Raw genomic sequence first — 27196 nt, 5'->3', positions numbered from 1 at the left:
TTTTCATGCCCTTATCAATGAATGCATGACTCCATTTCTAGCTCTTAATGTATTTCTTCCTTTTAAAATGGGGTAGAGGCAGCTGCTTCTGAAGTAGTCACAACTTTCTCCCAAGTTGTAATAACCTGAAAAAAGTTAACTTGTATTTTTCTTATCCACTTTGTTTTCAGAGTATATGAACCACCAACGTAAATAATTTATTGTAATAAATTTGCTGTTCGTGATGCTTCTTTGTTTTCAATATATGATGTTTCATTTATAAGAGATTTGGCTTTTTTTAATATGCCTATGAACAGATTGCAGTGGAAAACTATCCTGTGGTTGGAGTACTGGTACTGTTTGTACTTAGCTCAGTGTTACGGAAATATTTGAGTTATGATTATTTTGAAGGTTATTAACTTTCTCTCAAAGAGAGATCCTGGGAGATAAGATTGCATTCTTCCCCTTGTCTATTTATAATTAAAAAAAAAAAAAAGAATTAATGGCTTCATTAGTGCACGTAACATTAATGAAATGGGAATGGTGCATCCCTTGTGCAGGTAGCTCATCAAATAAAATTTGTACATGTCAGTTTTTGTGGGACCAGAGTGTACACAGCAAACCTTTAAGAAGGTTTCTTCATAAAGCAGAGTTAGATCCTCATCTGAACAGATTCTTAACACTTGAAACATGTAATAATGATAGTAATGCTAAAAATGATGATGATGATGATAGCATCAACCCCCAAATATCAGTAGTGTCTAAGGACAGTGCTGAGTTCAGAGTTCTTGTGCTAAGCTTTGCACAAAAGGGGTGAATGTATCCTTGCCTGAGAACAGATACAATGAATTTATGAAATGTATTTAATAAGATTTGATTATTAAACAGTGTTTCCTTTTTGTCTCCAACCTTTTCAAGCCTTGGGCTAGCAAATTTGGGGACCTTTACTGTCTGTTCTATTCATTATATTTAACAACAAAAACCAAAACAACTCCCCAAAATGAAAAACAAACAAACGAAACAGCAAAACAAAGACAAAGCAACAAAACAACCAGCCAACCAACAAAAAAAAATCCCCAAGGAAAAGTACCCTACATCTGTTCAAACTTTCCTTGTCCAAAACATAGTTGAAAATTTGCATTTAGTTGAACACTGTGTTCAACTAGCTGTGTTGTAGTTGTTAAATAACCTCATGTGATGCTTATGAAGGATGTACAAGGGGCCATGGAAACAAAGTAATAAGAAATATAGAATAGAAATATTAAAAACAACAGTACATCTGATTTTTTTTTAATTAAAAGTTTGATATCAGACTTAGAGCCTGTTTTGAGATACTTTCTTTAGAGCACAAATTCATTAAAATTACTGTTTTAGCTAAAAATAAAGTGCGTGAGAAACTTCACTGTAAGGAAGATGTAGAGCCATTACAAGTCAAAACATTTACTAGCTTTCTAAATTGTGAGGAAATAAAATTAATGTTCTTGGACAGCAAAAAAAAGCTGCATCTCAACAGTGACTAGCTGCATAAATTGTTAATGTCTACAAATTGAAGACTGGTCATAGGACAGTGTATGTTTTTGTCACTAACTTCTGTATGGTAGCAGATGTCTAATGTTCATTTCTGTATTATGGAGAAACTGCTCCTTTTGTTGATGTCACTCAAAATCATACTCACTGAAAAATGTTTTCCTGCCCATGTTGTATGCCTTTCCAAAAGAATACACTTCATAATAATAAAATAATAAAGAAAGAAAGAATAGTAGCTGCTGAGTTTTGACAGTTCCATTGTGTTAAGAAAAAGGCATTTCTGTATTTGGCAGCATGCAAGTAGGGGATTGTTCACCTCATGCAGTGATGCATGCATTTTAGTACAGGGACAGACTAATAATAATCTTGTTGACATAAGCTATCAATAGGTCATTTCTTCAATAGGTCATTTCTTTTCCTTTGCTTAATGTTTCTCTGAAGCAGCATCTCTAGTGTGTGCAGATTTGTTTTGTTTTGTTTTGGGTGTGTTTTCTTAATGCTGCTGTTCAAACAGCAAGCTGCAAAGTTGCCATGATGTGTGCTTTGACAAAGGCTGGCTAAAACAGTTCATCCTATGTATTTGCTTTTAGTTTCACATCTTTCTGTATCTGTTTTTCTACATAGTAACTGCTGTGAGTACAGGCTGATGTTTGTATTGTACTGGCATAACAGCACCAGGGTCTCTAGGTGCAGCTACAGTGTACATAAAGATAGTTTCCATTTTTAACTTAACTGCTTTTGTTATGGTTCCTTCTACTTAACAGGTAGTATATATTGTAACTTGAGTACTAATGTTTGTTGTTTGGGTTTTTTTTGGTGGAGGACCTCCTGTCTATACATAAAGGATTTTATGGCAGTATTTTAAAATTTTGTTCATTACAGTGTAAGAACTGAATCCTTATGGGTGCTTTTGATTCAATCAAAAAAGATCAAGGTTATCTAAGTAAAACATATTTGAAAACATATCTTGGATGAATTTGAAGACTGAATACAGTTTTATGTTTCAACAGAAATAGATGAAGTAAGGCATTTTGAGGTCATCTTGTTTGATTTTTTCCAAGATACTAACTGACCTGTTTTATTGTCCCTCAGTGCCTTTGCTACTCTAGAAGAGGAGGCTTGTACAGAGCTTGTTCCTTATCTTGCATATATACTTGACACTTTGGTCTTCGCATTTAGTAAATACCAGCATAAAAACCTGCTCATTCTTTATGATGCTATAGGAACTCTAGCAGATTCTGTAGGACATCATCTAAATAAACCAGTGAGTATACCTTATGTTCTGTAGAAGCAGAATAATTGAAAAATTTGTTCAGTGTTATTTGTAGGGTGCTTTGCATGTTATAAACCAGAAATGCTGATATTTCTGTGTAGGTCTCAATAATACTAAATATTTACAGATAAAATACATAGACTGCACATAATTTTCCCACTACACAAATATTTGCCATTTTGAGTAAACAAATGATAGTGTGTGAAATGTGCTTCTCATCATGATTTTCTCCTCATGTTCAGAACTTTTCAGCTCAGAGGAGATACACATATCAATATAGATCACACTTTTTTTCTGGTAACTGCTTTATAGCTAAGCTGCTCTGTATATGTCTCTTGACAGTGAATTGGAGCACATCATCACTAGAAATTGCTATTTCAGAGTGAGAAAGGCATTTTTTTTTAATATAAAAACACAGAATCCTATGGTCAAAGCACAGATAACAGAAAGACAGATGTATCAGGAGTTTTTTTTAGTGTACATGTATTGATTAGTTGAAGATATATACCTGTCACATGTTTGCATCTTATGATGGTTGTTGAAACTTGTTTTATTTCTCTGTAGTGCTTCAAATGACATAGACACCCCAGATAAAAACAATTTTAGTTGTTTCTGTGTCATTTTACTTGCCATCTGAGACCCCACACCATCAAAGACCTGTTTTTCAGTGTCTCTCTGAGCCTGGCCACCTTGACATTTGACAGTACCAGGAGGAAGCTAAATGGCAGCTCCTGAGGAGGATGTGACTTTCATTAGTCAGTTTGAATTCTATATTTTTGGGCATAGCGATATATGTTGGCTCTTCATATACCTTCTGGGAGCAACAGCACTATAGAGATGCCTTGCTCAATGTCCTTGTGACTGTGGCTGCGCAATGGCAGGGAAGCCAGCTTTGTGCAGAAGGGGTAAGTGCCTCCTTCTGGAGGAACAGGAAATTACTTTCTTCAGGGATGGTTAGTTGCTTGAGGAAGAAGTTTCAGAACTTGGGGGAATAGTGTTTTGTAGCATCAGGGCAGTGCAAAATGGTTGAGAAAAGCTGGTGGCAGATGCAGAGCCAGAATGTGAATGTAAAAATGTTTTCTTAGGCCCTGAGGCAGTCACTTAAACTTCTAATAATCCAGGTAGCTATACTGAAACCAAACCTGCAGGAAGGGATTTTCCAAAGGTATTTACATGCTTTAGCAAAAAATATCAAGGCATACATTGTAAATCCTAATATAAAAATACTTCTGTGAATTGCAACAATGACTGAAATACAGTATGTCAGGGGTTTTTTTTCTCTGAAGAAGTAGAATGTATTTCAGTTCCTACCTAACTTGAAATAAAATAGTATGCAGTTAAGTATTTTAGCAGCTCATGCATTTTCATCCCAAACAGGAGTATATTCAGATGCTAATGCCTCCATTAATCCAGAAGTGGAACATGTTGAAGGATGAAGATAAAGATCTCTTCCCTTTATTAGAGGTAAATGTTAAAATTTGGATATTTTTAGTCAACTTATTTAGGAATTATACTTTCTACTAAAGAGGTTCCTACTAGGAAATATGACTATAAAATCTGACAGTGTTAGCTATTTCCCATTATGAATAAAATATTCTGACTGTAGTAAGAAAATTTTATGACTGAGGAACTGTCCTTAGGTTTAGCAGAAATCTTTTAGATTTTTTTCTGCCATTCGGGAGTATTTTCTTTGATAGGATTATTTTAGGGAAAAAAAATGTTTTATCCTGCTTTTATTCTTGTCTTCTCTCTCCTTGCTCTCCCTTCATCCCTCCATTAAAACTATTGTCAGACAAGCTGAAGGTATGAACCAGACCATGTAGTCTTATTCTCTGTACTTTCTGAGTGTGAAGCAGGAAAACACCTCTAGAAAATTAGTTTTGTAACTCTTGGGTAATATTCGGGCTTGTTCATGGTCAAGATACTGCAGCTTAGTGTAAGTGCTGTCTGAAATTATCGTAACTGGTTTTGTATGCATTTTCTTGGCTACCTCTAAGAAGATGCTGCTGCTGAGAAATTTTCTCAACTGATGTGTACAGGAGTGAGTAACAACTTGCTGATAGTTGCCTTGCCTCAGCTAACCAGTACTGCCTTTCTAGGCTGTGTTTACTTAATCAGTTACATATTGGTGTAATTAAAATCCTAATATCTTTTAAGTTACCTTTCCCGAGTAAAAGGCACTTCAGGAATGTGAGGAAAGGCAGTGACTGTTTTCTGTTTCTTCTTTTTTTTAATTCCAGTGCCTGTCGTCAGTTGCTACTGCCTTGCAATCTGGCTTTCTTCCATACTGTGAACCTGTGTACCAGCGTTGTGTAAATCTGGTGCAGAAGACACTTGCACAAGCCATGGTATTTTTCTATGACCATTCCAATGTTACTTTGCTAAACCAATGTATTAACTGTGTAAAATTACAGGTTTTGCAGAGAGATTCAATATCTAAATGAATGTGCAGTTTGGAAACTTTTTTTTATGCATACCCCTGAGAAAATCTAATATAATTTGAAAATGTGTACTTATTTGTTGCAGTTACATAATGCTCAGCCAGACCAATACGAGGCTCCAGATAAAGATTTCATGATTGTGGCTCTTGATTTACTCAGTGGTTTAGCTGAAGGACTTGGAGGCAACATTGAACAGCTAGTGGCTCGCAGCAATATCCTGACACTAATGTACCAATGCATGCAGGTGAGATGAGTCATCTACTTGATCCAAAGATTTTCTTTATTCGGAGAATCAGAAACTCTTCTAGAAATGTAATTTTTTTCTTCCTCTCTTCAGGACAAAATGCCTGAGGTACGGCAGAGTTCTTTTGCATTGTTGGGGGATCTGACAAAGGCCTGTTTTCAGCATGTTAAACCTTGCATCGGTACGTTTCTTTTAGTATTAAACAACTTGTTTTACAAATTCCTAAGATGTTAGTTTAGCCATCGTTAAGCTCCCTGCCTGTTCTGTGGGTTGCCTTTTCATGGTATTGGACATTGTAATTTTCCTTTATCAGCAATGGTCTGTGGTCTTTTGTCCTTTGAATTGTACATTTAGAAGACATGGTCCTATTTTTTTAGACAGTGCAAAAATTCTTCTTTGTCCTTTATTTTTAGAGCTTGTTTTGTTCTACTAGACTCTATTATTATGGAAAATTATATATAATATATAAATCAAAAAACTTGGCTAGAGGATAGGTTTTCCTTTGGTTCTTTGCATTGTTTTCATTTCAGTAGGGAAGTAGCATCAGTTATACACTTCCATGATATTTGCTCTTTTTTCCCACAGATATAGTTAAGATACACTTGCCAAATGAACGCTTGAATAGGTTTGGAATTTAAAGTTTATTTGGCAGACGTTATCATTACCTTTGTGACTCATTTTTTCTTAAAATTTAATCAAAGATGTGATTGCCTTCTAGTCTTCATTGTTTTATCAACCATGGCTGAATACACAGCTATCCAGATGATTTGAAATTGTTCAACCATATTATAAAACCACAAACACTTGTAGCTGTGATTTTTTTCTTCTGTTCCTCTCTCTCCCCCCACCTAAGCAAGGGAAGGAGGGGAAAAGGATTTCTAGAGTTACAAAAAGATAAAGCCTTTTAGAAAGATTTTAAAAGCATAATTTGAAAAGATTTGCATTGAACTGCTTAGGTTCTAAATTCCAGGTTAATCTGATATATAGCAGAAATATAGCTCTTGTTAATTCACAAGTAACACTTTCCAAGCATTTAAATAGGCTTACATTGTCTTTTTCTTAAACCCCTTCCCCTCCCCCCCCAATCTAACACTAATGGGACAAAATGGTTGTATTGTGTGATGAGATTTTAAAATGTTGTTCTTTCTAGCTGATTTCATGCCAATTTTGGGAACCAACCTAAACCCTGAATTCATTTCTGTCTGTAACAATGCCACCTGGGCAATTGGAGAAATCTCTATCCAGATGGGTAAGATTTAATTTTTTCTTTAGTCTGTGCACATTTAGCATGTGTCTGGGCATTTTGGGGTGGGTTTTTTTTAGTGATTATTTCATGTTAAAATTTAAATTACATTTGAGATCCTTGTCCTTGTTAGTAAGTTCAGGGTATGCATTCTGTTTAGATTACTGATATTCATGGTTGTTTTCTTCTGAATCTTTTTTCATTGTTGTTTCAGGTATAGAGATGCAGCCTTATATTCCAATGGTGTTGCATCAGCTTGTAGAAATAATTAACAGACCCAACACACCAAAGACGTTGTTAGAGAACACAGGTACCCAAAAAATTAACTGTACATGGTGAAGGAAATTAGAGATTTTTTTAATAATCATTTTTAAAATTGCATAGGGGAACCACACCAGAACTGACTTTTTTGCTATGTATTTGGCTTTTATAAGGAAAAGCAACTCTATTTTGCAGAAGCTCTTACAAGTCTCAGTCTTGCAGCATATCATATATCTAGATTCTAAAAGTCATTGGTTTTTCCTTTTATAATATTTTTTATATCTATTTATAGTCTGTGTAATTATTCTTCCACTTTTATTTACTTATTAAGTATTACAAATGTATGCAGTAACCCCTAAAGACTTATTTCTCAATGATTTTGATAAACACATGTCCTTACATGTGTACTGTATATATATGTATAGTATTGGAAACAAATTTCATTGGCATAATGAACTTTTTGAATTCACAAAAAATGCAGTCTTTTATTTTAAGATAAAATTGTAATATCATACACAAAAATCTAGATCTGTGATGGCAGTTTTACCACAATATAACTGAAATTATATTATATTTAATTTCTATTATCTGGTCACTTAAAAACAAATTTCTTAAAAGAATAATGGCATGCATATTTTATGTTCTTGTACACAGCTTTGAATTCCAAATTGGGAGCAATCCCCAAATACCTTACTGAATCGAAATCTCTGAGGCTTGTTTCTTTTGCATTTATAGAGGGCATGTTCTGGTATAACAAACACCTTCCATACTCTAGGAAAAATTTATTAATAATGTGATGGGTTTACGGTTTACTATTTTACTAATTAGGAATTTTATTTTTTCATCTTTTTGAAAACTGTAAGAAAATAACAGTTTAGTTATTATATCTGACATGACTGAAAATTATGCAAATACAATGGTACAGTTATTTTTTTTGAGCAAAGCAAGAGATAATTTGAAGAGAGATTTTTCCTTGCATATTTTTCCTCCAGTATTCTCTAAACTTACAAGCTGCACTTTCTCTGCTCCTTAACCCCCATTTGGTATGGAAGGTGAAGTTGAAGGAAAAATTACCTAGTTGTATGGCATATTATAGGTACTACTTTTTGAAAATGTAGTTTTGGAGTAAATAGCTACTTGTTGTGAAATATACCATGGAATAGTATAAAAATATAAATTCTCCTTACCCCTGTCCCTGCCCTGACTTCCTTCCTCTGCACTGATGGATGTGTAATACCTGTAACTGAGAGGCGTCCAATACTTAAATGTTTGCTTCCATCATTGCTAAGAGAATTTTTGGAAGCATCCAAACACTTAACTTTTATTTATTTATTTATTTAATTTATCTATTTATTTATTATTCTCTTAATAGTTCCTTTAAATGTGGATGAATAACTGCAAATAAATGTTGAGTGTGGTGTACTTATACGTTTGTTGTGGGATATTTTACTGTGTGCCACTAATATGTGCAAGAAAATTACTGGCTTTGCTGTAGCTTGCTATGTAATTAATTATGAAAACAATTATGAGAACACACTTTGATAGAGATTACTATTCCTTGTACAGGCTGTAGCTATAAGAATTTACAGATAAAATTGTATTTTCATTTGAACTGCAAGTGCAGTTTTATGAGATAGCAAAAAAATTTTAGACACTGCATACGGAAACTGAATAACATTAGGGCAAAACAGTATATTAACAAGGAGCTGCAGCTTTCATGGAATTAATGTTTCAAACTAGTATATCCTACACCAAACTTTTATTGGAGAAAGCATCATCTGCTTTATTGCATGTTTCATGAAACTGTTCACAAATGCCTGTTAATTAGAGTGTTGCATAGTATGTCCCTTGAACATAGGTTTCCTTTCTCTGCTTCATACAAATCTGCTGGATTTTAGTATTATTCATGTATTTTGCTTCCAGTAATCCTGATACATTATTCCCCACCCTCTCCTTTTTCTAAAGATTAATCTTCCGTGAGTTGAGCAAACACCATTAAAACACATTTGCATGATGATATTTTCTTTGGTCTGTCCCTCGGAACAATGAACCAAACTGTCTAATCATGTGATGAAACAATTTTGCTTTTCATGTGTCCTTATGCTTTGGTATCAGAAGTCAGATTCTTATACATCTATGAGGAAACCTTTTGTGAACAGAAGAAATACTGATATTAAAGAATTCATTTTCTGCAGTCAGTTGCTGTGAATTAGCAACCATTTTTAATTAAATTATCTATGAGATTATGAAGAAGATAAATATTTCGTGCTCTCTGAGAAGTGCTTCATCTGTTTAGAATTTTCAGACAGATCACAAGATTTTCCATGTAAAAGTATTTATGCATGTATTTTTACTGATAGATGGGATCTATTAAAACCTTGAATTCAAAACCTTGGAAAAAATAAAATGTTTAGAACACTTGATACTAAAACTGAAAATGGTTGATTTCTTTTTATCAAATAGCTGTAATAGTATATTTGAATAAAAACTTTCGAATGTATGGTAGGTAAATTTACTGCAAAAGATTACTCTGAAGAGGGCAGAATGACTGCTTACATCAGAAGGCCTTTGGATTTAAAATTGTGTTTTTGGTGTTCTCTCATTTACTCCTTTAATTTTTCTTTTACCCTGGAGAGTATACCATATATGTTGCTGCCTCTTATTTAGGGGGTGGTAATAAACAAGCACTGGTGAAATCTTATGTTTATTATCATACACAGATTCTGTTGGTTTCTGTTTCTGAGTTATTTGTTGTTTTTTCTTTATTTTTTCTCCTCCCCCCTCATTTGCTCATGTCTTGGTTGGCGTTTGGTGGTGTATAACCGTGATTGCGTTACCTTAGCAATAACAATTGGTCGTCTTGGTTACGTTTGTCCTCAAGAGGTGGCCCCCATGCTACAGCAGTTTATAAGACCCTGGTGTGTATTATTCAATCTTTTTTTTTTTAATTCATTTTTCTTCACTCTCTTTCTTTCTTTCCTTCTTCTCTCTATCTCACTTTTAGATATATTTTCAGTTGGTTACAAAATCTCAATCCTTAATCATTGCCAACCATGTGACTAATCTTGTCCTATCAGGTTTGTGAGTTTTTAGTAGCACCGTCATGTATTCTTTATGTTGTGGCTAATGACTAATTTATGCATGGGATAAGATTGTCACATGCTTGCTGTGTTAAAGCTTGACTATGAAAGAGCATTTTAAAATCCACCAGAATGATAATACAATGCATGCAAATACTGTAAAATTTAAACAATGCATTATTTAAAATTCAGTCTGAAGCTTGAAATGCTTTAAGGAATATATGTTTATAGATTTGTTACGTATAAAATAGCTTGCTTGCTGCTGTAAAAGTTAAATAACTGTTCTGTAAGTGGTATCTGACATAATTCATACTGTGATAGTATTTTATGTTCCGCTTCTAATAATGATAGCTTCTATAAATATTTCAGATACATGTTTCTTTTGTATTTAATGGAATACAGGTCACACTTTCTAACTGTATATAGTGTAACAGAAAAACCAGATTCTGGAGGTGAAACCTAATGGGATTATTCTAGTAAAAACTACGTGGAAGAAGTGTATTTCTAAGTGTTAAAAATTGTGTTTCAGATCATCTTATCAGTGTGACTTATTCCATCAGATACTGTCATCTAGTTCTGACTTGATTGAAGAAAATTAATAGAGTTAGCTAAGTTTTGTTCTCCAAATTGTCAGGTGCACCTCTCTGAGAAACATAAGAGACAACGAGGAAAAGGATTCAGCGTTCCGTGGGATATGTACCATGATTACGGTCAACCCCAGTGGAGTAGTCCAAGTAAGATACACTAATAGATACTAACTTCTTTTCTTTACCCATTTAAAATTTAAGGAAAGCTGTATGTGGAGTATGAAAAGGTTTTCCTTGATGTGATTCCCTGCAGTGCATGATGTAGCTTTATTTTGAGGTTAAGGAGGCCAAAATATTTATATTGTGAATGATACATATCATGATGCTTCAGTAATTATCATCTGAAAAGGAAAGGACGAGAGTATTGTTAAAGTCAGTTTTTGTCTTTTCCTTGCAGCGAATATATAAATAATGAACTTTGATTAAAATAACTGTATTTTGATACTTCTGTCAGGTTGTGGTCAGGATCTGGATGCAAATATAAGGTGAAAGTTGACACTACGAAACCTATTTTCCAGAGGCAAGCTAGGCTTTTAAAACAAGAAACAGAAAAAACCAGTAACCATTCTTAAAACTTGGGTAGAGAAGATTCTGTTTCAACTTTGAATAGATTACTTAAATAGTCAATGTGACAATGAACATGCATATGTTTAAATTAAATGGTACAACTGAAGAACACAATATGACTTGATATTTTGTCTCTACACCTCTGCAGTGAAGCTGTATCAGTGTAATATTTTCTTAGAGGAAAATGGAACTGATTTTTCCGTCTCCTCTACCTGGAGTTCTTCTTCCTGAAACACAAGAATTGAGCCTCTATCTTGTTTTGTAATTTTTGGTTCATTTCACTGATGCCTTATTCTGTACTTAACATTTCACTCTTCTGCTGTCTGTTTGTTCATTCATGTAGCTTAAGGGGAGGGAATAATTCAGGACACATTTGATTAGCCCATCTCTCCTCTGTAGTCATTATCCTCAATTCCTACTGAAATCATGTGCATTGTTAACATAATTATTAAAGACTGGCGTTTTGTTGGTGTAGGGGGAGGTAATGCATGACAGCAGATGAACTAAGCAGAGGGATTTTGAGGTGGCTTTAGTTTTGAACCTGTATCCCAGAATAAAACTTCTGGCTCTGCTTAAAGCAATATAACACCTTTTTTCCCCGACTGGAAATGTGCGAGTGTGCATTTGTTCCTTCTTACTAAGGTGATTGGTTCTTGCATTTGTATGTGTACTGAAAGAAATGTTAGGCTAGTGTGATGTAGGAGGGGAGAGTTGAGGTTTTTTAACTGTGGTCTTAAGACACTCAGCAATTTCTATTTCTGAACACTTAGGCATATAAGAACACAGCATTGTCTGAATTAAGTGGAAAAATAAATAGATAAAAGCAAAAGCAGTTGTGAATTGGGATCAAAGACCCTGTACAGTTCACAGAATAAACATCAAATATTGTTTTCAGATGTATAAATTGAGGTTTCTAACCTATGTGATTGTTTAATCTTATAGGACTTTATTTTTTTTTGTGATGCTGTTGCATCATGGATTAGTCCAAAAGATGATCTTCGAGACATGTTCTGTAAGGTAAGTCTTCTAATATAACAATATATTCTAATGGTGGTTGTTCTGCATCCTCTGGTTGGTTTGTTTCTTTCTGTAGCATTTACTGTGTTGGTCATGGAGGTTTCTCTGCCCCCTGTGGTCATGCAAGGTCATACATTTTCAAACAAAACAACATGAAAAGCCTGACTGGTTTTTTTAACCTTTATTTTCTTATATTTTTTTAACCTATATTTTCTTATGTGCATTTGGGTTATTCCTAACTTTTTTAAAATTAAGAAGTTCACTTGAGATGTTATTTGAAAGGATAATCATCCTCAAACAGCTTTTCATAATGTCCTGTGTTTGAAAGAACAGGGGGTTCTATACTACATTTAAGACTTTTTCTAGAAAATGAGATCTTTATGGTTCAAGACTACTTTTTGTCACAAAGATGCCTAATTTATTTTGAAGAAATATCTAGAAAATTTTGAATTAAAAATATCCCGGTGGTATTCTGTTTGATTCTCTTACTTTTGCTGAAAATAAGGGATTGCTTAATCCTCCTCAGAATCCCTCTTGGTTGAGCAAGTTTTAAGAAACAAACATACAGTTATACCCAAGAATGCATCCCTATTGACAAGTATCAACAATCAACAGAGTTTAAGCAAAAGGACTGTTTTCCCTGTATTTAATAAGAAAAAGAAACCAAAAAAAATAACAAATGGACCAAAAAAACAAAGCAGAAAACCTCCCACTAAACTGCAAAACCACCAGCACAACCAGAATGTGATATATTGTATTTTTGCACTAATGTCTTACATTAAAAAAGAGAGAGAGAAAAAAAGTGGTTCCCTTCACAAGTTCTAAAGTGAAATCTCGATTTTTAGGAAGTTCTATCTCAAAAGAAAAGTTCATGATACCCTTGTAGAAAAAATGGAGCATATTCCTAAAAACTTAGTAGGATCATGGGTCAGTATTGGCACTTCTTCTTCGATTAATGCCATGTGTGAGCATGAAAACAGAAGCTAGAACTTTTCTATCCCATCTTTAAGAGAAAAGACAGAAATCTGACTGTCTTAGTTAGCCTCTCAGATAACTGGTCTCCTTCCAAGGAATGTTAAATCTAGAAAATGCATCAGTAGAAGGAATGCTGTGAAAAATGCAAGTGAAAAGGAAGTCCAGGATACAGCCTATGATTATTGCCCAAAGCAGTCTCAGTGTGTGTTTCTGTACCAGTCCTTCAGCATCGAATACTTGCTTCAGTAAGTTAGGCTCCTCTTTTTAGATTCTTTCCAAGTTGTCCATGTAGCACCCACGGCATTCAAACTAGACACAATGGTTCTTGATCACTTGACATAAGGACACCTTTGCTTTTTAAAGCAAGCAATTTTAATGTATTTTTGTGCTTTTTGCCTTGCAGGAAAGGAGACAAAGCTTTCTTCAGTCATGGCATGCAGGGGTTTTAGTTTACTTCTTCATGAATACATGAGTGCTGTAGTCCAGTTAGATGTTTTTCCAGCAATAATTATGAGTTTCAGGAACAGTGGAAAGAAACTGGATTGTCCAGTGTTTCTTTTTTTGTTTTATTCTTTACCATTAGAACTGGGAGAAAAATACAACTTTCAAGAGCATGGATAAATGAGCTGCCAGTGTTGAAATCTGACACATAACCTTTTGTCATACCTGAGCATTCTTAGATTTTCAGTAGTTGCTTGGCAGCTGGCGAATGTGACTGTTTGGGTTAGGAAGGAGAGGCGAACCTGCTTGTGGAAGGGAGAAAAGCAGTAAGTTAACTGGTGGCACTATCATGTCATTAGCACATAACTTTGGTATTGCCATTTCTGTGAGAATGTGTTCAGGATAGACTGTTCCACAACTCAGTTTCACTGCATGTAAAAAAGAAAACCAAAACTTTAGGTTCTCTTTGCATAATTTTCTATGAGGAAAAGTAATTTCATCTGCTTTTGTCCTTTCTAATATTCACTTGTTACTTGTTGTTTTAAGAGCTAACATACTAAGACCTTTCTGATAGTATAATTTAATTTATTGGTTTTCAGATAATTTATTACATCAGAAGATCCAGACTGAAACCTGTAGGTTATTGTTTTTCCTCTTTCACTGGTTTTTGATTGCCATTGAGTGTGGATTCCTGTTCTTGCAAAACAAAAAAGATTTCAAGAGCTTCCTCTTTAGTGACAGTAGTCTTACAGATTCCATGCAACGAACAGAGCTCTCACAAGTTTTATTTTTGTGCTAAAAATGGACAGATATTCATTTTGTCAAATGTTGGCTGTGGTTTTGGCTCAGCTTTCTTTCCATAACATCCTACACATTTAAAAAAGAAATGTGAACACAGTAGTCTTAACACGTATGATCTATGTCAGTTGAGTGACTGAATGAATGAATGATGAATTGAAAAAATTATAAATAGACATTCTGAAGTGGCCTAACTCTAGGTTACCCATTAAAATACATATAAATATGTATACACACATATTGTGGGGGTAGCTATATTCTATATGTAACCTTTAAAAGAAAAAACACGTTAAGAAAGAGAATACTTCCTTTGTTTCTTAAGAGCATTTCAGTATGAAATCAGGGAATTCAGATTGCCAGATGTACAACTCAGCAGTTTGTGGCTTACTGCATATGAGGCTAGTAAATAATATATCCTCTATTTAGTGCTTATCTTGACTTCTCCCTTCTCATTTGTAGATTCTTCATGGATTTAAAAATCAAGTTGGGGATGAGAATTGGAGGCGTTTCTCTGACCAGTTTCCTCTTCCCTTAAAAGAGCGCCTTGCAGCTTACTATGGAGTTTAACCTCATGCACTGTAGCTGCAGTCCCATAATTAGAGGTAAGCACAGAAATCTTGCTTGGTAAACAGATCTGTATAACATACTTTCTCCCTGTGTGCATTATATGAAATATAATTAATTCATCCGTCTAGAATTGTTCAGATACACGGGAGGAGATATCTTTCCTTCCTATGGAGAGGGAAAAAAGAAGGTGTGATAGCATACCTAAATGATGGAGGCTGTAGCAAAAGCAGCTGACTTTTTTTATTGTTACAGAGAGAGAAAGAAAGAAAAAGTGTTGTATCATACACACATTATTTTATCGAGATAAAGTTGGAAGCATAGGTATAACAAAGCGCTGGTTCAAGTTTAATAAGCAGAGTGATGAATATGATCGTGAAGTTATCATACTAAAGACACAGGCTCCCTTACATGTTATGAATTAAGAGGTGGCAGATGTAGTCTAAGCAGGAATATTCCTCCAAGATAGAAAGCAAGTTCGTTAATGCACTGGAGCTATGTGAAGTCCAATATACTCTGAACTACATCCTCAATGCTTTTTGGACTGAATAAAGGATGTTATGCTAATGTGTAATTACTGTAACTGTAAAGCATGATGTTTTGGGGAGGCTAATGTGTTTATTATTGCCATGTTCCGGTTTTGTGCACCAATTCAGAATTATTAGGCAGTTCTGTGTAGAGAATGATTCAATTTCAACAAAGAGCAGTGAAAGTGCCTTTTAGAATAGCTGTATTATTGTTCCACCAAGCTTTGTATGCTGTCTGTGCATGATGTATTAAGCAAATTTCCCATGTGTAAAGTAGTGTGATACTGTGAAGAGATTATTATATTACCCAAAAAAAGAGGGTGAATTAAGTTGATTCACTTAGTCTTTATACAGATTTGATACTTCTAGTAGAATTTTTGCACTGAAATTATGGGCGTGAGTCATGCAGTAGTTTTATTTTTGGAATGGATAACTATTTAAAAGTCAGCCTAAGCTTTTTCAGTCACTGACATAAGAAATCCTGTTTGAATTACATGTTTGATCCAAACAATGGATTAAAAATAAAACAATTTCAAACATTTATGTATTTATTATCAGTGAGGGTGTTTTAGTTCTAACATAAGAGTGTCTTCTCCTCCTATTGAAGAGGAAACCAAAGTGATAAAATCCACTTATTCTCAGTTTGAACTGAGAAACTATCTTGTTTAATCCACCTAAAAGGGAAGCTGTTAGGTCAGTAGCAGATTGTACTGTAATATACAGTAATAATACTGTAATATACATGTAATATACTTTCTCAATGTCATAACTACCTCACAATTTTGTGCTAAAAAATGGAAAAGCTGGTTAGAATATATAGGACTGCTTTTATCGTAAATCTGAGTTTAGCACAGTAGTGGAACTGTCAATGTAGCTTAAAAGCATACATTGTTGTTTCATGAATAATAATTTATCTTACATAAACGGGCTGCTTTCTTAACAGGCTTAAAAAGGAAAATCTAGGCATAAATTAATTTTTAAGTTAACAGTTGGCACTTACTGCTTGAAAAAGGCCCTTTGTTTATCCACCTGTCAAAGGGTCAAGGTAAGATTTAATTATACCTTTATCTTTTCCTTTTACAGGTCCTTCAGTCTGGGAGACTATGAGGGAGCCTCTGCACCCAGGGAAAATGTTACCCTTTACTGGGGGGAAGGGTAAACCAGTAGGGAATACAGTACAATCCCAACCCTACTGGGAGGGGCGGGAGGGAGGTGTTGCCGTCACTGTATTAAGTCGATGTTGGGAAATGTTTTAACATCTGGAGCCTTTGTGGGTGGAAATCTGTCTCCTATTACACCTCTGCACTGGATGTGAAGAAGAAAAAAAAAGAATCTAGTCACAAAACAGCACATTCTGGAATATTGTGGGGATTTGTACCAAAATAAGTAACCATATAATTGAACCATAGGGATACGTAAAGAGGAAAAATATTTTGCGCACAATAAAGGAAACCTAAGAATGGGGGTCACAAACAGTAAAAGGCTTTCTTTTTTGTTTTCTGTTTTTTTAAGTAAGGGTTTTCTACATTATTTCATCCTGCTTGAGGGGATTACTAGGTATTTGCATGTTAATGAACTACGCAAACAAAGTTAGTACAGTTAAAATGCAGCTTGTGTCTGTATTAGGAACAGGCACTTGCAGTGTACAGCATAAAAACCCCATCGTAAAATAATAAAGGTTAACTTGGACAAAATGAAGCAACTGCAAGCTGCCAAATAAGTCACTCCTTTCATGTTTTGGGGTAAGGGGAAGGACACTGCAAAGGAAAGACTGACATCTTAATTTTTACATTAAGGAAAACAACCAAGGTAGTGGATATGATTTTATTATTGTACGTTTTTAGCTTTAATTTCTAGAATAAGGCATTATTCTTAACTTGCAGTTTAAGGTTCAGGCATGCGTTCTGGCTCATAGTGATCAGAAGTAATTTTAATTAGTGGGAAAGTAGCATGCTTGCATCACATAGAGTGAAATTGGTATACATTTACCTATGTTGCGCCAGTTTTGTGTTGCAGTTTACCAATTCAGTATAGCCCTGCATTTAAAATTCCTTTTTAAGATTCTGTGGAATTTATTTTTATTAAGAATATAGATATAAAGTACTGTAGTTAACGTTAAATTAGGCCTTGAAATACCTTTTTAGGATCTGTTAAGAATAAGATTGATATTGTATTGTGTGTAACCTGCACAATGTGGAAAGCTGATATAGCTGTGCAAAATATTTGCCTCTGTGCTGTCAGTGTGATGTGCTTTCTGCATGGTTATATCCTAGTGATTTTATCAGAATCTCTAAAATGAATTACATGGTAAGACCCGTTAAAGGCTGCATAAATGTTAGTTGGCACGTAAAGACAATTGTAGAAGTTGATGACAAGATTGCTACATTTGTGTTTATTCCCACTCAACGTATTACCTTCTACACTTTTTTTGTTCAAAGCATGATCTTAAAGAGATGTTTAAGTTGATGTAATGCAGGGTATCTACACGGTATCGGCGCATGTTGGTGGCCCTTTGTGATATAGTTAAATGCACAAGGGTGCAAGTTTAAAGCTAGAGAGTGAAAGTTGGTTTGGATCCTCTTCATTTCATTTGTTTAGCTTTTCTGTTGTGTTTTTTTTCTCTACTTACATGTATTCCTGTGAATAAATCCTTGTTAAGTTAACCCTTTACTTTTCCTTCCATGTGTATTTTCTTATGTACTGTGAATGTGAAATCCTAACTGGTACACTTGATCTTGTGTCCATCTGAAAGTGGCAAGTCTTTAATAATTTAGATTGCCTAAAGAGTATCCCATGATGATAAAGGAAAATGGAGAGATTTTTAACTCTGCTGGTCAGAGGTGAAGCCACACCTTTCCATTTTTCAAGTGCTGCATTATTAATCTGCAAAACAAAATTAAGCCATAACAGCCTTTTTGTAGATTTAGTTTCTCACCTTTGCATTGCAGAATTGATACTGGATAACAATCTTTGGTTTTGGGGTTTGCTTGTTTGTTTGGTTTTTGGTTCCCCCCCCCCCTTTTCTATTCCTTTTCCTTTTTTTTGTTTTGTTGTTTTGTTTTGGTTTTGGTTTTTTGGGGGGTTTTTGTTTGTTTGTTTTGAGTTTTGGGGGGGTTGTTGGTTTTTTTTTGTTTTGATGGGGTTTTTCTTGTGGGGTTTTTTTTGTTGTTTGTTTTTTGGTTGGTTGGTTGGTTGGTTTTTTTTAAGAACTTGCTCTTCTTTGCATGGTTCTGTTCTTTGACTGTTGAATGATTTAGCCATTGCACTGAAGTTTGAGCTGTATGAGTGTGAACTTAAAAATGCTGTTTAAACAACTTAGATTGTTTTTTTAATGCATGATCACATGCATGTTTTATGTCCCCCTTCCACACTTTTTTTTTGGCTTTGCAAATTTTAATGGATTATGCCTGAAGAATAGTTTGGACATGTACTGTATGAAATACATTCAATAATGCCAGTACGTAGTATTTATTCCATTTGGTCAAAACTGCATGTGATAACTTGCTTTCAAATTACATTACTTTGGTAGCAAACACAAAATTCCTTCTCAGCTAATAACTCTGAAATAAATTAGTTAATAGCCACTGAAAAACACTTCAAAACCAAATTTTGAAAGGGGAAAAAAACAACCCCAGCCTTTAGCAAGGTGGGATATTATTTTAGACCCAAATTTGCTTTAATGTTGAGTGTGTTTGAACTTTAAGGAAGAGTTTCAGAGAAATGACATTAAAAAGTTTGTAGAATAGAAATAATATGGTAGCATAACAGTTAGAATCTAGGTTTAACTAAACTTCTTAAATTTCAGAAAGCCCCTTTAACCAAATAAAACCACTCCACCTCACCTTGGATTAGTTTAGGATGCCACTTTTGTGCATATGTGTTTTAATAGGTATGTGTACAGATGTGAACTGATCTGGTATGACAGCAAGGAAAATAATCAATTAGGGCAGAAATAAAGAGTACTGACAAAATAGTCTTTTGTATCAGTAAGTTCTTGTGGTATATTATAAAGCAAATAAACCATATTCCTAATGCATAATAAAGTGCAAAGATTTGCAGAAGCCGTTTAGGGTGTAATGTGAGGTAAGAAAAGTTCTGAAACAGCATTAATATTTAAAATTGAATTGTTGCATCATGGGATATATAAAAAGCATCTTAATTCTTGTGATGTAGTCTTGACAGTTCTTGAATGTTGACTGAATGTTTATACTGGTAGAATTGTGAGTTTGTCTTTGTTACATTCCAGTGTTTCTGCCTCTTGGCATGCTAAAAGCACGGCTTACTTCATTTGCTCCTTACACACTGAAAAAAGTGCTGTTAGTGTGCTAAACTACAGAAATAGCCGCTGCTAAGTAATGGTGTAGATTTTCTACTTGAATATTTTTGTTGTAGGAACCTCAGGAGGTCAGTGTTTACTGTTTTTATATATGCCTTTTTCCTGTTTTGAGTTTCCCTTTTTGAAGGATTCTGAGAGTGAAAAAAAGCTGCTGATCAACCTAAGTTGGTAACAGAAAGTGTATTTAAAATCCTTATAAATGCATCTTTTTGGCAGTTCTAAATTGCTGTTAAATTAGTCTTAAATGAAATTCAATATTAAGTTTTTTTCATAACACGTTCAGGAAACCGCTCATTTCATTTAGGGAAAAAATTAGACTAGTTCATTATTTTAACCAGTGCAAGCAAAAATAATCAATTTTGTATTTTTTTCCCAAAGCTTGATTATTTTCTAAATGAGTGAATATGTATATATTTAAATTTTAAGAAGCTAATTCTTATGCTTTGGTTTATTGCTCCTTGAAGCTTGTACTCAAAAGATCACTTTTAGAAGAATGGGTTAAAATTTGTAATCATTATAATTTTTAAAAGTTATGAAGTAGCATAAATTTTGTAATTAACAATATTGATACACACTGTGATTTTTTTTCCTTAGAACTTTTATGTTAGCATCAGTTTTAATTACTTAAACTGCATATATTGTATAATAGTAAAATGTATATTTTAAAAATTCAAGTTGCTTTCCTCAAGCAAAACTCATTGCTACTTAGAAATATTCAAATACTAACTTTATCTCAGGTGAATACTCTTGTACCCTTTTTGTTCAGAACACATGCTAATAAAAATGTGTCATAATTTTATCGGTTTACGTATTTCATTTAGGCAGCTCCTCTTGTCTTAAACTTACTCTAAATTAACCTTCTACTGTGGGACAATAATTACTTTTGCTTCACCTATATTATTCATATTGAATGTATTAACAGACAAGGCGCAAAAGCATTCTTCCCTTGAGGAGAATGCATCCATATTCAAACAACTCAAGTATTTCTTAAAAAAATGCTTTAAATGCAACATTAAATTGGAAATCTTTTGTTTCAGATTTTGTCAAGGAAAGAAATAACACTAACTGCTTCCATACTATCTCTTTCCTGAGGATGATAGATGCATAAAGCTTTTATATAGGGTCTAAAGAATGACTTTTTATCTTAGATAAAGCTCTACAGTGAAATGGCAAAACATCCTGCACCTTTCTCAGATAGATGCTGATGTAGTTTGCACACATATTTGCTATATATTACATAACCTCACTTTGAATAAATAAGGCTTGATCAGTAGCTGTGTATTTCACTCACCTATGCATTCTCCAGGATGACTTGCATCCATCAGTCTTCTAGGTATTCTTCTCCAATAGAAACTGGGTTTTGTCTGCCACTGATGCTTGCTCTTTGCACTTAATGGTTAGAGCAAGCCAGTTTTATTTTATTATTTTAAATGGGGAATTGAGGCAAGTACTCTTCTTTGCTTGCCTTGTATATTCTGCTAAAATAGTGATACTCACTCACTTGAATGTACTTACATGAGGGAAGTTTGAAATGGCTCTATAAGATAAATCCCTGTGTGGTGTTACAGTATGCTTTAAGTAAGCCAAATACACATCTCAAAGAATTCAACACTTACAGTATAGCATATTTTTTTCTATAAACTGGTTCTATTGTACTACTTTTGGTTTAGGTATCTATTTCCTTACTTTGCATGAGCAACTAAATAAGAAGGCTTGGGTGTTTTTTGTGAGGACAGCAATGAGAAAAAAAGAGTTTGGTATAAGGAGGCTTATTTGGCTATTGAAATCTGCAGTGTATTATTTTTCATGGAAAGAGAGGTAATTATGTTGTATATTGTCTGACTTAATAATACTAGACACTTCTAAAATTTTGAATTGGATGAAGTACACAATATAGTTTTAAATGAAAGATGACTGGATCTTTCTGCTGACAACTTAGGTTGTGTAAGTTTTGCTTGAAAGCTTTAAATCTGATGTTTCTGTATCTGCCACAATGTTGGAATGTTTCCTTCAAACATATCCTCCTGCAACCTCTCAAACTGTACTAAATTGAGTGATATTTCTTGAAGTCTGCCTATGTGCTAACAGAACTTCATTTTAAATAGAATATGGTTTTAATTTTTGATAAGCTGCTGAATTTTAAAGAGTTTTTGGGGCCACCAAATATTTTGGATCATGCAGAGAATATATATTGTACTGTAGTAATTTTGTATTTACATTTGTATGATGTGACATAATAGATGTGAATGTTAATCACTGCTTGACTATGTTAATAAAGTTGTTTAAATATAGATGTTGCATTCCAATTTTTAATGAATGATTAAATTCATTGTTCAATTATGTTTTGCCTGACCTGGTAGCGCACTCTTCTGATCCACACATGTAAGTACTAGACTTTATGGAATAAGGATTTTCATTTTATATAAAAGAAAATAATCTTTGAATAAGTTAAGATTAGTTTAGTTTAGATGCTTCATGCTGCTTGAGGGCAGATGACTGTAGAAAAAAGGAGGTGTAGGTGACTTGAAATTAGAGCCTCTTGGATGATACCTGCTAACTACTTTGTTTTCATTCCTTGTTCTAGCAGTAATGTGAATCATAAAAAAATGAGTAAACTAGAAATAAATTCAAGCTGTTCAAGACCTTGAACCAAAATGTAACGCTGGTCTTAGTCTAATTTTATCTAGCTTTCATGGGACCATGATAATACAAACTATTTAAAGAGCTGCCCTTCCAGAACTTCCTGATACAAGACTCTCTAAAATGAAAATATAAAAGCAAAAGTTTCATTCAGTCCACCCATGTTGATTTGAACATTTCATGTTCAAATATTTAAAAGTTGGTCAATAGCATTTAGACAACTTAAACTATTACACGTCTAGCACAAATTGTTTCTATAGTGCAATGATTAAGTTCAATTAAATGCACTGATAAAACTACTTACTATAATAAAATTTAAAGTAGAAACTAATTGCTGCATACTTGGCTTAAACTCTGCTTAACAAGGGACTTAGATTTCTGCCTCCAGAAGCAGGAGAAGGCCATGGAACAGCAGTATAGAGACCAAGTTGATCAGCAGAGATGGTGGCTGTGTGGGAGGGGATGGGGGGAAGTTCTGTTTTCTTTCAAGTAGCCATCCCCACTCCCTTATGTTCTGGGGTACCTGTGATAGAATATCTTGCTGTCAGTCAGCAGTTCAGTTCTAGTCTTCTACTACCAGCTCAGAGCCACATCTAAGATGTGGCCTCTAATTTTGACTACCTGTATTTACAAACGAGAGGTGAGTAAGTACCAGCATCTTGAGTACACGAAATGAATGTTACTGCAAAGTTTGTGGTCAGACTGGAACAGTGCCAAGGATTGAACTTGCACTGTATATCATGTTATTTATTAAAAAAAAAAGATAAAAAATAAACATCTAATTTAAAGTTGTACTTGAATAAAAAAGCATTTCAGTAGGACCACTGTATGTGTAAAATACAGAGTATTTGTTGGTAGCTTTTGTTATCTCAGAATGAAACATATTGCTTACATAAAAGAATGATCTTTCACAGGCATTTACTCTTGTTTCACACAAAATAAGCAGTATAGGCTATTGAAACCTCCCAAAAGACAACCAAATGTTAATCTGCACAGTGACGGACTTAAAATTAGGTTGCTTCCAATAATCAGTTCAATTTAAGGAAAACAGATGCAATTATGCTGTACATACACTAATGTGTGTAAGTGATGGCATATAAGGAATTATTTTTGAATCACAGTTTTTCAGGGGGTTGTTGTGACATCAGTCCTTTGTTTGCCAGGCTTCAATTTGAATTGATAAAATGAAAATTAAGCTTTATATATACTTACATATATATATATATATATATATATATATATATGAAGTATCAGGTATAAATATTTTTTTCCAAATGTTTTTCCAAATATATAGTAAATAATAAGTGTATAATAAAAAAGTGGAAGAAAACCAAGTTGAACTGTTATCCTGAGAGTTTTACCCATTTTTCCTTTTCTTATTGCCCCTTGGCTAAGTGGGTGGTCATAAATTTCCTGTATTAAATATACAGGAGAACTTAAAATCTTCCCATGTTTACAGCATACAGGTTAACTTGGATGCATAACTGCTGCAGTGTTACTATAACATACCAATTTTTAAAATTTTCCATTATTTCTCTTTGCACTTTCAGTGGTTAATACAAATGGGAAATAGAATTTTATCTCTGTGGTAAAGGACACAATGAGAAGCAATGTTAATTTACCACTCCTTTTACCTTAAAATTCTTTCAGGGAATGTCCTAACTGGGTAGGGTATATTTAATTTACAGTTTTCTCAAGCTATCTTTCAGCTTTGCATTTTTGTTGACTTATTGAGAGGATTTGGTATAGAAACAGAAGGGTTTTGTAGTTTCAAAACTCAAAACATTGTGAATACCATAAAAAAAAAAAAAAGAGATTTTCCTTTAACACTAAAACAACAACCTCCTCCAAAAAAGTGTAAAACTGTTTCACAGCTAAATTTTAAGGTGGTATTTTTCTTTCTAAAACCACATCTTGACACAAAGCATCTTTCAGTGTCTTCTTTTAATATAATCATTATCTCAAAAGAAAAGTTTGAATCATTTTACATGGTGGGGGTATTTTTCTCTTTAATGTATTGATGGTCATTGTTTTGCATATACATTTTTCATTGTGAAATGTACATGCTCAAAAAAACATTTTGGAACCATGTATGTATATATATGCACCTTTTCCTTCTAGCTTTGGAAGATCAGATGAATCACATGACAAACTAAGAATTCAAGTATTCATTTTTTAAAATTCTTTACATACCATAACATAAAGCAGCAAGATAGTTGCATCACTTTCTCTAGTACTCTGCCATAGGAATATGTAGCTAATTTTAGTTTTGCTTATCTCCATCCTCCTCATCAAAGGCCTTGCACAACAAAACTCTTTTCAACATTGGGCCAAAACCAGATGGAAGCTAGATGGAACCTCAGACCACAGCTCTCATTGTGTTGCAAGCAATTCACTCATGCAAGGAATTGTTTCTCAGTCCGTAAAAGGGCAGTGTTTAACACAAATAATTGCCTGATGTAACAACTCAGAGTTTCATTTTTCTAATTAACAAGCATAGGCATCTTGGCTACTTCTCTTTCTCAAAAAAATAAAGCCCAAACCTCAGTGTCTTCTGTGTGTGGAGACAGGAGGCCTTCTAAATCATTACTAATACAGGTCTGCACATCTTCAGAAGCAATTAGCCTTTAAGAGTTTTATTGAGGTGATAAGGACACTGAAGTTCACGTTTCTTCCAGTTGCTAAAGCTGGCTGCCATTAGTATGTGATAGTATGTTAATCTATGGATGTGAAGAACCAAAGGCAAGAGTCAATTTCACATAGTATTGCTTCTGCCCAAATGCAAGCCATTCACTTACCATCCTGTTCATACTGACATTCTGATTTTTAATGTGCAATCCTAATTAAGGACATGTATAACCCAATCATTTTACCTCTTTCACAATATTTCAATAGCTGTTGCTTACCTAGACAGCTAAAATATCTGTCCAGACCAATACCGTTCTCTTTCATTATTTCATTTACTACCTTGCATAAACTCAATCCCAAGAATTTGCACTTCTTTTTGTTAGTACAGTAATACTTACAAGCTGCCTTACAAGGACACAAGCACCATCTGTTCTTATACTAAGCTGTACAGGAGTACTTTCCTGAGGTACCACATAATCTTAATAGTTTGGCTTCAAATCCTTCTACCACAATTACCTTTTCTGTTGTATATTATAACCAGAGTGGAGATCTTTGTGATCTGAACACCATCTTGCTTGTGCACCAGGTATTGTGGGGCACTTTGGTACTAAATGGTTGTACAGTCAGAGCTTGCTCTTCTAAACACTTCATATTTCTTTGAATTTGAATGTTTTAAACACTTCAGGTTTTGTTGTGTTTTTTTTTCTTTTAGGTTATTTTTACTTGTTAACTGCAAATAAGCTGCTCCATTGATTGACATACTTGCAGGTAAGTACCTAAAGCATGTATGAAATGTTAAATATATCGATACATCAAGAATGTAAATTCAACTAACCATTGAATGTATTCTTGAGAGTATAGCAGCATAATAATTTATGATGTTTCACAGAATATTCTGAGTTGGAATGGGCCCACAAGGATCATTGAGTCCAACTCTTAAGTGAATGGCCCTTACAGGGACTGAAGCCCCAACCGTCATGTTAATTAGCACCAGGGTCATGTTATTTCCCCATCCTACACAGAATTTAGATTAAAAACCTCAGTATGGTGTTTCCATAGTAATGCACCTCCTGAGTATATTAGAAATCTCCCAGAATTTTTCATGCAGGGCTGAAATGTGACAAGAAGTCAAAATGGAATCTACAAACGTTAAACTATTCGTGTTTACTAGCGCTTTCTGATCCTTCCATTTGACTGAAGGTTGATTTGATGAAACATGCTTTTGGTAGCAACAGAGCAGAAGGGTAAAAAAAGGTGGAGTATTAGCACCAAATGACTCACTGTGAAACAATGCTGTTGGGTTCATAATTTAAGTAATTGAATTAATGAATGGGATGCGATCAAGCTTGGTGTCTAAATCAAGAGAAGTGTGCATTTAAGTATACAGTGAGTCAGATGGTGCAGCCTAATGGAATACATAATTCAGGGATGTTGAAAATTGTCATTAAAACTTGCTGCAAATCTTCAACAGAACACATTCCTAACTTTGAAATAACTTCAATTAGGTATTGCACCGAGTTGAAAGAAATTCAGTTGATCTCTTACTGTAATAACATGGCTATAACTCTGTGCACAATTTTTTTTTAATCTTAAACTTAGAAATTACATTAGAGACACCCATTCTACCTAAAAGTGTAATGCAGGCCAAAACCTCACCAGTTTTCTCTCATCAGACCACAGTTTCAGTTTTTGCATGTATTTCAGAAAAGGGCCTAGCCTAGCTTTAAGGCAATCTTAAGATTGTTTGGGAGAAAAATTTGAGTAGTTCTTTTAGCAAAGACAATAAAGAAAGAAAGTGCATGTTTCAAGGCATATCCTCAATCTAGTAAATGAAATATATATATGGTATATAAAATGGTTCCACCTCCATCTGCTTCTTCAGATCCTCTTTAAAAATTAAGTGCAGTGTTAGAGTATTTATTTTACGTCAGTCAGTTTCTTACTCTTTTTTAACTTATTAAGAACTCTAAATGTCAACTGGCTCTTTGACACGACATAATTACATTGAATAATGTAATAATCCAATTTATTTTTGGCAATTATTTGGATTATTTATTCTTTTTTTTAT

The 27196-nt window shown here is 34.1% G+C and overlaps 1 protein-coding gene and 1 long non-coding RNA gene across 3 annotated transcripts in view; one reads left to right on the top strand and one right to left on the bottom strand.

Annotated features, from left to right (window-relative positions):
• TNPO1 (transportin 1) overlaps positions 1–18194 on the top strand; it is a 67922-nt gene extending 49728 nt beyond the window's left edge. For both annotated transcript variants that reach the window (XM_032674803.1, XM_032674804.1), the window contains exons 15-26: positions 2599–2770; positions 4157–4243; positions 5020–5127; positions 5306–5464; positions 5558–5645; positions 6615–6713; positions 6922–7017; positions 9811–9886; positions 10683–10782; positions 12145–12219; positions 14893–15035; positions 16608–18194. In XM_032674803.1, the coding sequence (XP_032530694.1) occupies positions 2599–2770; positions 4157–4243; positions 5020–5127; positions 5306–5464; positions 5558–5645; positions 6615–6713; positions 6922–7017; positions 9811–9886; positions 10683–10782; positions 12145–12219; positions 14893–15000 (1168 nt within the window). In that variant the 3' untranslated portion in view covers positions 15001–15035; positions 16608–18194. The remainder of the gene's footprint in view (positions 1–2598; positions 2771–4156; positions 4244–5019; positions 5128–5305; positions 5465–5557; positions 5646–6614; positions 6714–6921; positions 7018–9810; positions 9887–10682; positions 10783–12144; positions 12220–14892; positions 15036–16607) is intronic.
• On the bottom strand, positions 10868–23655 carry LOC116780201. Its single transcript, XR_004354373.1, has 3 exons — positions 22871–23655; positions 13861–13937; positions 10868–10976 (listed from the first exon to the last, which is right to left on the bottom strand). It is a non-coding gene; the product is annotated as an uncharacterized LOC116780201 (long non-coding RNA).
• Between the last annotated feature and the right edge of the window lie 3541 nt (positions 23656–27196).

Source organism: Chiroxiphia lanceolata, chromosome Z, assembly GCF_009829145.1.
Source record: "Chiroxiphia lanceolata isolate bChiLan1 chromosome Z, bChiLan1.pri, whole genome shotgun sequence".
Classification (NCBI taxonomy): Eukaryota; Metazoa; Chordata; class Aves; order Passeriformes; family Pipridae; genus Chiroxiphia; species Chiroxiphia lanceolata.
The sequence above is the reverse complement of the archived record's forward strand: the minus strand, read 5'-3'. Positions and strand labels throughout refer to the sequence as shown.